The 14182-nt window shown below is 40.9% G+C and overlaps 1 protein-coding gene across 1 annotated transcript in view; it reads left to right on the forward strand.

The window, feature by feature from the left end:
- The window catches only part of ASZ1 (ankyrin repeat, SAM and basic leucine zipper domain containing 1), a 32208-nt gene that overhangs the window by 11741 nt on the left and 6285 nt on the right, over window positions 1-14182 (forward strand). Inside the window, exons 5-7 of the mRNA XM_056846496.1 lie at window positions 9488-9599; window positions 10135-10269; window positions 12844-12968. Of these exons, the coding sequence (XP_056702474.1) occupies window positions 9488-9599; window positions 10135-10269; window positions 12844-12968 (372 nt within the window). The remainder of the gene's footprint in view (window positions 1-9487; window positions 9600-10134; window positions 10270-12843; window positions 12969-14182) is intronic.

The following is a 14182-nucleotide window of genomic DNA, read 5'->3' on the forward strand; positions in this document are numbered from 1 at the left end:
GTCGGTCAACTGTTATCTCAGCCTTTGCCTAGTAGTTTGGTGGGTGGGAGGGTAGAAGCTAGTCTCTTGCCATTTAAAATTTGAAACTGTGTGATCCAATGCTGTTTGAAGAGTTACAATGCAAAGCGATGTAAAAAGCGGTCTGTAGTCTATATTGATTGGTGGCAGAAAGTGCCTTCAAGTTTCAGCCAATTTATGGTGACCCTGTAAGTTTTTCAAGCCAAGAGGCGAACAGAGGCAGTTTATCATTGCCTGCCTCTACATAGCAACCCTGGGTTTCCATAGTGGTCTCCCATCCAGGTACCAACCAGGGTTGACCCTACTTAGCTGCCAAATTCTGATAAACTATCCAGGTCAGGGGTATGTTGATTACTGTGTAATAGAAAAACTCCTTTGTTTAGACAACTACCTTTTTTTTTTACGAGGGGTTGTTTTGAATTCACATTCATCTGCTTTTATGTGTAACTTGCTTTTTGTCTTACATTCAGGATTGTCTTTTCAAGTAAATAACTTTATTTAGGGTCAAAATTTGGTTGTGCAAAACATCAGATGTAAACTAGATGTACTAGTTTTCCAAAGTAATTTATTGTATTAAATTGCCTTAATGTCATATTGGTGCTGTTTTTGTATTGTAAACAAGTCTTGTAAAGATGGTAATTATCTTATCTACTGAGACCTGCAAAAAGATATAGTGCTGGAAGGCAGGCCCCTAGGTCAAATGGCACTCATTAGATACTGGGGAAGAGCAGAAGACAAGTATGAATAGCACTATTCTTAATGATGCAACTGGATTAAAGCTGGAAGGACATTCAGTTGTTGATGCAAATGGATGCAAGAGGAAAGTCCAGAGCTGTTCAGCACACATAATAGGAGCATGGAACGTGAGACGTATGAATCAAGGTAAACTCGAAGTCATTAAATGAGAAATGGAACGTTTAAAGGTCGCCATCCTGGGAGCGAGTGAACTAAAGTGGACTAGATTAGGATATTTTCAGTGAGGAAGTTTTCAGAACATTACAAAGTACTTAGGAAATGATGAACACAGAAAAAATGGAGTTCTGACAGTGAGGTGAGATGTAGCACAAGCAATCAGGGGCCATAATACTTATTTATTTACATTTTCAACTTGGCTAACAACAATAATTAAAAACAATAAAACATACAAAAACCCAGTGTATAATTTAAAACCAATCATCGGTCAGCAAATAGATGGCACACTAAAATCCCACTGTTATCTCACCCTGCTCTAATAAGCCCATAATCGTCTGCTAAAAAAATGCAGGAGAGGGGCAGAGGGAGAGACAAAAGGGGAGGTACTGTCTGGTGGCCAGTGTATTTTGCAGAGAGCCTTCAAAGTCCTCAACCATATGTCTGGAGTAACATCTTGCAGGCCCTGAGGAACTGAGAAAGGTCCCACAGGGACCTGGTCTCCTCAGACAGAGTTTCACCAGGCTGGAGCCTTGGCTGAAAAGGCCCAGGTCGAGGGCAAATTGATTGTTCTTGGGCCAGGGACTTCCAGTAGGTTTTGAGAACTGGAGCTGAAGAAAAACACCAAAATATTCATAGTGTCAAAATATACTCTAAACAACATTCCTGATGAGTTTAATGAACATATAAAGGGCATATTTGCACTATTAAGTTCAAATGAGTGTGAACCTGAACTATGGGTTGAAGCCAGAAATATTATCAAGGAAGAATGCACAAAGACTATTCCTGTAGCAAAAAACAAAAACAAAAAACCACCCTCTTAAAATTGCTGAAACTAGATACACGAGAAGCAAAAGTAAAAGATGACAAATAGAATCAGAAGTCTAAATGCAGTGTTCCAGCGACTGGCACGTAGAGATAAAGAGAACTATTATAATAACCAGTGTCAAGAAATAGAGAACAACAAAGAAAGAATAAGGGATCTGTTCTTCAAGATCCAAAAAATCAAGGGGAAATTTGAAGCACATGTAGGCATGCGAAAAGATCAACGCAGAGATACATTAACTGAGCAGGACAAAATAAAGAAAAGATGGGATCAATACACTGAAGAACTATACAGAAGAGATGAAAAGAATGACAGGATTCCTTCCAATAGAATCTTTTAAAGAAGATCCTACTGTTTTAGAAAGTGAAATAAAAGATGCACTGACAGCCCATTACTGAGCTTTCGGTGTACTGGGATGGTGGAGAGGAGGCGTTGCCGCGGCACCTCCTAAGAAGTTCCCCGCATGCCGAAAGCACGAAAAAAGCCTTTAACCGGCTTTTTTCATGTTAAATGGGAATGGGGCAAAAAGTCCCATAGAGAATAGTGAGGCTGTGCAAAAAAGTAGGTGCAGTAACGCCATTCTTGGCGCCGGTGTCCGGAGCTGAAAGGGGACAGGAGGCTGCCTAACGGCAGCTTCTCCCCCCAGAACACTCCAGGAACGCCTCCTGGGATGCTGGAATGTCCCCCAGAACGCCAGCACGGGCCTTTACACCAGTGGGATGCCAGCGGAATGTGAAAACTAGTTAGTTGTAGTGCAAATTCCAGAACAATTTTTTAAGAAGTGTTTGCAGATAGCTTAATATTGAGGAGCTGGAAGTTTTCATTTGGAGCCTTGTTTCTGAGTAATCGTAAAAACAATGAATGACATTATTTGAAGTGTAAGTTTTTGTCAATGACTGTTAATGTTTGAGTCCTTTTTAACTAATTTGTGTAACAATTAATTTAAACAGAAATATTTATTGCTGCTTCTAAGATAGCGCCATGCCAACACTACAATGTAATTTCAGTGGCCTTGACTTTATCATTGTATGATTGTTGACAGTGTCAAATGACATCTCAATAAAGGTAAAAAGCCTGGGAAAAGTGTTGGCATTTGTATTTTAGATAATAAACTCTACCATAAATTGGACCAAAACAGATTAGGACTGTTACATACAACTTAATATTTTACTGCAGCATTGACCTTTGATCTCTTCCCTTAAAAGAAATATTAGCTGTCAGTCTGAAGGATTTTTTTACTACCTGTATGCAATCATGATTATCTAAGCTCAGGGGTTTAATGTCATGCATCAGATACATTTTCCTTGTGCGTAGATGCCATGCGGTATAGTCTGTACAGAGATCTCTCATGTACAGAGATCTCTCTCATGCATCAGATACATTTTCCTTGTGCGTAGATGCCATGCGGTATAGTCTGTACAGAGATCTCTCTCATGTAGAACATGGACCATTAACACTAATAGTGCAGTCCTAAGCATGTGTACTCTGAAGTATGTTCTGTTTAGCTTAGTGGCTTGCTCTCTAATAAGTATGCTCAGCATTGCTGTCCAAGCTGAGCTGATCCTGTTGGATCCTGTGGTTGTTTCTCTCACACAAACGCACACTCTTCCCCTTCCTTCAGTCCCTGGTTCAGTAGATCTTGAGTTCCTTAGAAGACAGCATTGTAAGAACTCATGAGAAGCTTCCCAGAACAGGACAGTGCTCACCTGCATGTAACTGCAGTCCCCTGGTGAACATAATAACTGTTAGAATAAATTCCTCCAGATTTTGCCATCCAATGGGCAGAGGCACACTCTGTATCTGAGTTGCAGTGCTATAAAGACTGTCACTATCAAGGAACCACTAATTGGTACATATTGCTGCCTTAGCTCTCTTAATCTTGATGCTTGGAGTCTCTCATCTTTGATCTTTGGGGGGGGGGGCTTCAGTGCTTTATTGTCTTACCCTCCACTGGTGCTGAGACCCTTTCTGTTGGATGCTGTATCTGAGCCAACCACAGTCTTCTGACTGAACCTTGGATTTCTGTCAACAGTTCAGCAGAACCAGGGCAGTGTCTTCACCAATTTGAAGTGCAGGATACTGCCAAAGTAATTGTGCTTTGTTTAAGCTTTAAGTTGTAGGCTGCAGTTGTGAACCCTGTTTTTTTTTTTTGTGGGTTGCAGAACTATGTCTGTAGCATCTAGAGTTCTTTAGAAAGTTTTAAACTACAGGGAATTTATAGTGACTGTGGAATTACTTGATGATTCACTTGAGTCTCAAGGTTGTAGATTGCTCACTGTCTGGAATTCATAGCCTCCACACAGCAACAGTTGAAATGTTAAAAGCATAAGATAGATAGAGGCAAAAGTAGATGTCAAAGTGGCAGCCATATTTTTTTTGTTCAGGTATGTGGGGGAGGGTAATGGTGATGGGAGAAGGAACAAGAAGGATAAGGAGGAACCTGTCAGGAAAGGTGAGATGGAATGGCTGTTGGAGACAGGGAGATGGGAATGCAGTAGGGATGGCTAATAGGGAGAGGGGAAGGAAGGAGGCAGACTTAAAGGAAAGGAAAGAACAAAATGGGAGAGAACTAATACAGAGCTAAGGAGCAAAGATAGAAAACAGGTGAGAAAAGAAGATTGGAGCAGGTTAGAAGGGACAGTCATACTATCGGGAATCAATGATGAAACATTGATTGGCTCTAACTTATTTCCTATTAACTTAATATATTCTCTATATGGAAAGTACAGTATGGGACATGAATTATGGATTAGATGGAAGTGCAAAATAATAATCCAGGTCTCTTGAAATATCCTTGTAATTTGTCATGCAGCCCACTGTATTAGTGTATTTAAATATTTTTTTACCTTGCTTGGCTCCCATGCTGGGTATTCAGAGTACCTTACAAAACAAACAGTAGACATTTAAACGAAAATATTTTATTTATTCATTGCATTTATAGCCCACCCTCATTCCCATCAAGCTGGGCTCAGAGTGGGTTGCAACATTAAAATTAAAAAAACATCAATTAAAACATACTCTAATATTATAAATTCCAGACCGATACAAATACAATGAAGCAAGATGCCCCAAATACAAAGTACAAACACAGGTACTGAAGAACCTGGCCAGGCAGTGGACCCTCTGAATCAAATTGGGGGAGGATGGGGAGGCCAGCAGTGGTGGTAATGGAGAAAAATAATGGGGGGGGGGGAAATAGCCCAACAGGGCTCCACTTAAAGCAGGTGATGAAGTACATGTTACCCAAGGAGACCTGTGTCAGGGTATGCATACCAGTGTCCCCACGTATATAAATCCCAGCACTGGCTCAAGGGTGATATTTAGCCTTTCTAGGAAAATCTACCTGGGGGTAGGAGAACATGGATGTATGCCCTTGGAGGGATGTGGAAGTTTGGAGTGTAAGTGGTACAGGAGGGATAGAAAGAGAGAACCCTAGTCAGGAGAAGGGAGGCCATGGAATCGCTTAGGGCAGTAAAGTCAGCTGTTTGGGAATCAGGCAGACCAGTGCTAAGAAGAGGGGAAGGCAGGACAGACATAAAAATTTGGTTCAGGAAAGGAAAGGTAAAATGGTCATACTTTTCCTGCCTGGAAAGGGGTTGCCATCATTTGCCAGTCATTAAATAAGGTCTATAGATGAAAACCAACTTCGTGTTAGTGGTAGATGAGGTAATGAGAAGCAAAACTAACTCAAAGTGGCTTGGCCAGTGAAGCGTCTTTTATACCTTTCCCCCAGCTATATCCAGATCATTGTGTTTGGGAGATGTCAGACTCCTCAGTGGGGCAGCCTGGATCACTGGTGTCATTGGCCACAGTCCTTCATGGGGTGGTTGTAATGACTAATGTCCTACCCGGGAAAAGGCTAGTAGGTTGGAAGAAGAGGCCATCCTGCTGAAGAATTTAATTATGTTTCTGGGTGAGTGTGTTGCAAGGGATATTTTGTGAGTGACATGGAAGGCCAAGTTATTGTCCTGCAAACATAGGTCATTCATCAGGGCCTGGGTGTGAAAGGGTCTTGAAGAGTCACAGAAAGAAGTTTTAAAGTATGAGACTTTCCCCTATTTTCACTTTGAACTGTGTTCTGTTGCATGTAGCCTGATCACAATTCCCTAGTTTGAGATCAAACATGGAGTCTCCCTTTACTTCTGACTGCACATAGCCCTGGGATCTCAGGGAGCTCTAAAGTATGATTCCTTGCAAGGAGGGGGGGTCTTGGGGTAACACACAAGGATGTTCTGGGCTTCTCTTTCCACAGAATGGCTCATACAGGCCTGTGGCCTGCAAGTCCCATTTCAGTGCAAAAAGAGCGCCTGTATTCAAATGAGCATTTAAGCACAACTTGGTTATAACTTTCCATGTATCTTCAAAGCGGCTGTTAAGTAGTAAACTATGGATATAGTAACAGCCTTATCATTACCAGTCAGCAGATAGATTAAGTGGTAGTCATGAGAACATACAGGAAAGTGTGAAATCGAAGAATATAAATCACAACTGAATAAAAAATGGATAAGTGTTTCTGACTTTGCCTTTCCACATGGGCAGACTCTCTGTTCAACTGGGGTTTTCCAAAAATCTGCCAGTTAATTCATTGAGGGGTAAAGCATTATGTCTGGCCAAGAAGAAAAGTCTTTGAAAAGTTGGAATAGTTAAGAATTCAAGGTAATCTGGGAGTACTGGAAAAGATAGAGTGCTCTGTCCCCAGAAGGAGGGTGCACATTTCCTTCTGGCATCTCCACATAGTTCAACATGGTCCCTTCGTTCTAAGTCCGTGTCTTATTACTAAAGGGAGGTCTGAGGGAAAACTTGGATAGCAAATCTGTAAACTTTAAAGTCTTTTGTCTACTATCTTTGTCCAAGAGGACACAAAAGGTTCAAGCTCAATCCATTTTTAAAAAATCAGGAAGAAAATTCTGATCTAACAGAAAAAATCTAAATTTCTCCGCAGCTTTCCATGCTAAGAGTGAGATGGAGCCAAGGCCAGCCCCTTAAATATAGGTTAGAGTTTGAAATACAGTTAGGTGCTTGAAAGACAGCACGTAAAAATTTTGTTTGCAAAGTTTGAATTTTGGAGGAAAGTGTAGGAAACCAAACTGGAGCTCCATAAAGCAGAAAAGATCTATTTTTTGCCTTATAGACAGTGGAACTCCGTCAAAAGTGAGGAGAACAATGTCTTTCAAAATCTCCATCTTCCCAGCATTACCTCTGTCTTTTCAAGTTTTTGTTTCAATTTGCCAATTTACCACAGCAGCTGGGCACTTATTCAAGACCTCGACTGTATCACTAGAGGATTTGGATAAGGATATATAACTCCTGGGTATCATTGCATATTGGTGACATCCAACCCCAAAGCTATGAATGAGTTGTCCTAAGGGCTTTACATAGAGATTGAAAAGTTGTCCTAAGGGCTTTACATAGAGATTGAAAAGTGTGGGGGATAGGATTGCACCCTGTGGAACTCCACAGGATAGGTCCCACACTGATAACAGCTGGTCTCCCACACCAACCCTTTGATTCCAATCTGTGAGGAATTATTTGAACCAGTTCAGCATGCATCTCCTGATACCTACTTCTGCCTCCTAGCACCTCAACAAGATAGCATGATCTACTGTATCAAAGGCTATTGATGAACCCAATAAAAGTGTTAGACAGTCATGGCCTTGGTATATACTCAAATGAAGGTCGTCAACTAAAGCTAGCAGAGCCATCTCTGTCCCATAGCCCACCCTGAAGCCAGACCCTGAAAAGGGTCTAGAGCAGGGGTGTTGAACTCAATTGTTACATGGACCGGATATGACACTGTCACTTGGTTGGGCTGGCCATGCCTCACCAGCCCAGATCGAGGGTGGGTGGGTGGTAGCTGCCTCGGCTGGCTCATGGGCTGGATAAAAGCTCTCAGGGGGCTGGATCTGGGCCATGCACCTTACGTTTGACACCCATGGTCTAGAGAGCAATGAGTTATTCAAGAATACCTGGAGTTGATCTACTGCTGTTCTCTCAATCACTTTCCCAAGAAAGGGCAAGTTAAGAGACTAGGCATTAATTGGCCACAGCATTCTAGAAGGCAGCTTTTTTGTAGTTCCAGGAGCTAGATGAGAAGGGGCAGAGCAGATGGCAACAGCTCTACCTTTGATGAAAGCAGTACCCAGGCAGGCAGGCAGGCAGGCACTCACTTCTATCAGTGTGTAATGGGAAAGCCTATCGCTTAACCCATTATTACTAAGTTTACTCAATAGTCTTTGCTGCAGCACTTTGCCAAAAGCTTTTATGTCCAAGTATATAATATTGAACGGCTCCCTCTTACGCACATGCTTATCAAGATTTGAGGAACTCCTAAAGGCTGGTGAGTAAAGGATTGCCCCATTGCTCCTGATTATTTGAAAAGCTGGTGTGCAATCTGTTGAAAAGAAAAATATATATTTTATATTATGTGTTTTAGGGGTCCCTCTAGTGGTCTATAGTGCGATTAACACATGACTATATTCTGCTTTTGTTTGTTGTGAGTCAGGGCTTCTTTGCTAGCCAGCTCACAGATAGTTTAGAACAGTTGTACTCTACCACTCCCAGAGAGCCACTGTAAGCACTTTACACCCCCTCACCAAACACACACACACACACACACAATATATATTAATATTCAGTTCAGTTTATTTACAGTCATTTGACCAGCAAGTATCAGTACTATATTAATATTAAATGTTTAACTGTAACCTTTTTAATTACCAGAGTACCTCTGAACTTGTAAGAGTGGTCTCTCCCCAAAATAGTTGACTCTTAGCCAGCCCTTGTGTATCTGAAGTGAGGGGAAGGGCTTGCAAGTCAAACTTGTGAAACAAGGCCGTATGCAAGCTTTCAAGTTCTCCATTAATCTGGATGTTAAAATATAATGTTTCTTTATTTTAAAAGTGTCTTTCAAGTCAAACTCCAGTGTTGCAAAAAACTGGGTGGTCAGAACTTCTCTCTGTGATAACCTCCAGCCAACTACAGCCCCCTACTGAGGAATAGCCTTACCCACTTTCCAGAAGTGAGTAGGTACCATGTTGGGAATGGTGCTCAGAAGAGCCGCATTTGACTCCAGAGCCACTGAGTGAGCATCACTGATCCAGAAAGTTGTGTTTTTAAATACTCAGAACATTTACCAAGTGACTACTATGGAAGACAGTGAAGTATTTTGCTGTGGATACCTTTTTGCAGCCAAGAATTCTCAGTTGTATTATTCTGCAGTTCTTTATCATTATGTTGGCGATAAGATTTATTGATCACACAAGCAGAATGTTGGACACTTATTATTTAGTTAACAACAACGTGGAGATCATGTTCTGTTTGGGGAACACCGAAATGTGTAGTCTAACAATATATAGTCTGGGTCATGGTCTGGTTTCTGTGACAATAGTAGTTCTTTCTATCCTAAGAAAAGTTACACCCTTCTAAATCCATTGAAGATTTTAAGGATTGTACTGTAAGGCTGGAAACCTAAGAATGCTTTCCTGGGGGTAAACCCCATTGAATAAAATGGAATACTTCGGATTGCTCCCAAATTGTGTAATCCTACGCGGAGTTATTCTGGTCTAAGCCAGCTGATTTCAGTGTGTTTAGGTTGGTGTAGCTCTGCGTAGGATTTCACTATAGGTTTTGTTGAGCTCTTTACATGTGAGAAATAGTATATTAATCAGTTACATACTAAATATTTGGGTTGGTATATGATTACTGCTTTAGCAGGTGTTCTGTATTCCTCCTTAGAAAGAAAATTACCCCACTAATGTATGCTGCCCGTGAAGGCCACTCTCAAGTTGTCGCTGTTCTTGCTGCTCATGGATCACAAGTAAATGCTCAGGATGAAAATGGTTACACTGTAAGCCAGCTTTTTGCATGCAATAATGACTTGAGATTTCACTTGTGTCCAGAACTTGACTGAAATTTTGCTGAGAGAAAGCTAAGCTCTCACGACACTGCATCAAGAGGTCTTGGCAGACACTTTGAGAAAGGAGGAGGAGATGTCAGGGAGGTGGATGGGTGAGTGTGGGGGCCAAGCAGGCAGAAAGAACAGCAGTGGCTGGGAGGGAGAACATAAGAAAGGCCCTACTGGATCAGACCAAGGCCCATAAAGTCCAGCAGTCTGTTCACAGAGTGGCCAACCTGTGTGAGGGGGTAGGCAAGCAGGAAGAGTGGTGGGAGTTGGGTGGGCAGGTAGAGAGGCAGGGAGGGGGCAAGTGACCAAGTGATTCCCCCTCCCCTGTGAGTTTCTTCTTTATTTATTTAAAACACGTATTAGCTGCCTTTCCACCTTACGGAACTCAAGGCAGCTTAAAATATAAATAAAATAACATTAATAAATAAAACTGGGTAACCTGCTTGTATACTGCTAAAAAACTAATTGATCGTTACAGGCACTGACGTGGGCAGCACGCCAGGGACACAAAAAAGTAGTCTTCAGATTGCTTGAACTTGGAGCTGATAAATCCATTCAGACAAAAGATGGACAGACACCAGGCGAAGTGGCAAAGGACAACAGACATGCAGAGGTATTGTTCTGTGGAGACTGGGATTAATTGCCTCAGTTTTCATAAACTCAGTTTTCATAAACCTTTTTCTTTGTTTTCTTTTGACATTTGAGTTGCATGAAGCTGCCTTTTCATATATCCTGGTGCTTGTCTTTTTATAAACCTTCTAAAATGCTGCGGCATTATGAGATGATTAAATAGCTGAGAAATGCCAGTGTCTGTTGCAGGTATGCTATAAGGCTATAAGATGTGGCATCTTAAAAGCTAACATTCACAGGGCCATACTAAGCAGAGTTACACCGTTCTAAGGCCATTGACATTTAGGATGGTACAGTACTTTTACGGGGTAGAACAAAGCTCAGGTGCATGAACAGCTGTGTATATAGCATATAGAGGAAGCAATTATAAACAGTAAAACCAAAAAATACAGGAGGTTCAGTTTGATATTTCTATATGAAGTTTGAATGGATATCGCGGAGATGGCCAGAACATCAATAATGTGTGACAGATGGTCTGACATAGTCTAGAATTAGTTGATAAAATTCAGGAGGGCTTTTTAAAAAGTTCAGAACATTTAAAAGGAATTTGTCTGGAAAATAGGCAGTTTTTTTTCTTCTCCCCTTCATTTTGTGTTGTTTAGTGGATGTATTTTTACTGCTTTTATTTCATTGTTCTCTAAATGCATAATCCAGTTTTATTGCATTGTTTATGAGATGTCATACTGGTCTTTTGCACATTCTTCTAATTCGGTAATGTGCCTTGAGTCTCTGTGGGATAGATGGAGGTTAAATGAAGTAAGTAAATAAAGAAATGGGTCTGAGTTGGTCTCCTTTTATTTAACCTCCAGCTTTTATTTAACTTTTTAATGCTTTTTAAAAAGTCATTCCACAACAGTAGGAAAATTCATGTTATAACCCTCACTTCCCTATTGAATGCTACCATAAGCCAGGCAGGAACATAGTGCAGAATGTCTTGTTTTCCTCCATTGGGTATTCTGTGCGTAGTCATGCTCTGTTGGTAGCTGAGTATACCTGCCCATCTATAACGTCGAGGGTAACCGCTTGGTTCAGCCTTGTGAAGCTGCCTTGCCTGTGCAAGTGTTGCTAGGCAGCTGCCTTGTATGTCATGGTTGATGTGAGCAAATTTGCCTTAGCCAAGCCCTAGCCTGCTTGCTGCTGTGGCAGTTTTTGGTACGCAGATGGACAGAGTCTGATAGCAGCAAAGGGAGCCTAGTAGGCAGGACCGGACTGGAATAAAGTGCCCTTCAGCACGATAGTTAGGCAATCATTTCCTTCCTTGCTTCTGTAAGTGATTGACAGAATGTTTTGTCTCATATGAGCTGTGTACAACTTTCACAAGTTTCCTTTTTTGTGTGTATGAGAAAATAAGTATTCATGTATGTGCGAGGCCTGTGCGTTTTTGTGTTTGTGTTCAGATGAGGACCAGTGACTTGTAGTATCTCTTGTGTTCCTGTTTGATCATGTGGTTCACAGGGTATAGAGGCAATAGTGACTAACTTTTCCTCCAGAGCTACGAGTGGGCTGGATGGGTGTTGGTAGTCCCTTGGCTTGGGTTCTAGTTTTTTAAAAAGTAGGTTGCAAAAGCTTTAAATATATCAAGCAGACAAGAGAGTGACCCTTTCCACAGTAGCAGCTATTGGTCATTGGCTGTGATATGCTAGTTCAGTACCTGTAGTGCAGAACAACAAAACATATTCCCAATTAAATCCAGTCTGAACAAAATACAATTTGGTGGTAACTGTTCACTCAGGCACTTCAAATATTTTGAAGTTTTTGTTAAATTTAGTGACTTTGAGGTCAGCAACAGTGTTTTGGGAGCCTGAAGCCTTTTCACAGGTAGTGTATTGGCTTTGTGCATAATATGATCTTGCGCTGAGAATGCAAGCACGAATAATTTTGCTGCCCAACAACTGAACTAGAATGTTCAGTTTGAATTTAATTGGAGTTATAAGTAAATGTGTCACTGTGAATTTTAATACTCTTTCTAAGTGTGTTATGCTAATTTATCAACTGTAATTCCTGTTACGAATGGGTACTTCAATGTTGTATATATGTTTGTGCCTTGTATAGAAATGTCACAGATCTACTATGACTTCTTTCATTGGAGCCAGAGGCCACATTGTGTCTCTTCAGCTGGAGATTACATGCTTCTGAGAAGGGTTCTGGTCAATGAAAATTTGTTCCATAATGTTTTTAACTTAAGGCACTATGAAACTCTGATATATGTTTGCTGCAACAGACTGTTAGCCTGTAGAATTTGTCTGATAAGCTGCAGTATAGGTAGATGTAACCACAGCGAGGCAATTAAATGTATTAAATGTAGCCTTCCCCAGTGTGTCATAATGTCAACGTGTCTTGCCACTGAGGGATCTCTTACTGGCATCATCATTTTTACCTCTGAGGAATAAACACTGAAGAATAGCCACACACACTCACCTTAGAAGTTGATTAGAAATTGTTCTGTCTGGGTTAGCAGAGGACTAGTACTAGTTAAAGTAAACTATGGGTGTATTAGAAATATCACAAGCATTCTGCTGTGTAGAATATTAACCCTGTTTGTTTATTATCCTTTTAGCTCTTCAGTTTGCTTTCTTTGACTGCACATCCTTTCCAGGGAAGATTCCAGAATCTTTCTAAAGAAACGGCTATTGGCAGACTTCTGCAAGCAGTACCTGAGGCAGCCAGAAGTCATAGAGCCGGGTAATGAAATCAAATAGTAACTCATTTAATTTTACAAAAGTTTGCATGGTTAACATTTGGTTCATTTTCCTGTTAACCTTCATTCAATCCCTCTCTTTAAAAAGAACTCCTAATTTTAAAAAGGCACTGAAATTTAGCTGTTGAATTGCTTTTGTTCGTGGCATGTTGTATTCATCACATGCAGGTACAATTCACTTTCGCCTCTTAGTAATAAACTAAGTGATAAACACTGATTGGGGGGCCTTCAGAGTTCATAGGGGAAGAGAGTTCTTCACCATGCAATCCCAGTTTGAGAGGCAACAATCAGTATTATTTCCCTAAGTTGCAGCAGTGGTCATGAGGTTGCGTTTCAGTAGCAAGTCTGTTATGACCATAGTTCTGGTCTAAGGTTCAAATGCATGTGCCTTTATCTTAAGATGCGCCTCATGTGTAGGAAAGGCTATAGTTCAGTCTTTCCTAGTGCATTTGGTGGCCTCTTTCCAGAGCCTTTTCTGAAGATACATCTCTTCACCGAGATACAAATGCAAACAATAACTTTGCCATATGATCTGGAAAACCTTTTAAAATAGTTGGGCGTAGATAAGAAAAGTTTTAGTATTCTGTGTCTTTTTGCTTGCCTATTTATTGGGCACCTTTCCTGATTTCTAATTTTAGTTTTCAGGATATTTCTGTTGTTTAGGCTATTTTTAACTTACAGTTATTTCCCTCTGCTGCTACTGGCTATAATAATGTGTGGCAGAGGACAAGATTGGTCCCTTCCCTGAGGAAAATTTCTTAGGGGAGACGGTGAAGGAGACAGAGTGGTGGAAGTGGGGGTAGACTTTGTAAGAACATCCTTTCACTGAAGCTTTGCAATTTGTGTTTAAATTAACTTCATTGTTCTGTTAAAAACCAGATAGTTAACAAGCCTAAATCTTCATTGACATCTCTAATGAATACATACAATGGAATAGAACTCCCATTCTCTTGAGGTGTTGGTGCAGCAGGTTGCCAGTTTTGAAATGCTTCAAAAGAAGCATATTGAAACTGACCTAAAACACCAGAATGAAGAAATGTGCTAAAGATACCCTTTAATATATTGTCGAAGGCTTTCACGGTCAGAGTTCATTGGTTCTTGTAGGTTATCCGGGCTGTGTAACCGTGGTCTTGGAATTTTCTTTCCTGACGTTTCGCCAGCAACTGTGGCAGGCATCTTCAGAGTAGTAACACTGAAG

Source organism: Euleptes europaea, chromosome 3, assembly GCF_029931775.1.
Source record: "Euleptes europaea isolate rEulEur1 chromosome 3, rEulEur1.hap1, whole genome shotgun sequence".
Classification (NCBI taxonomy): domain Eukaryota; kingdom Metazoa; phylum Chordata; class Lepidosauria; order Squamata; family Sphaerodactylidae; genus Euleptes; species Euleptes europaea.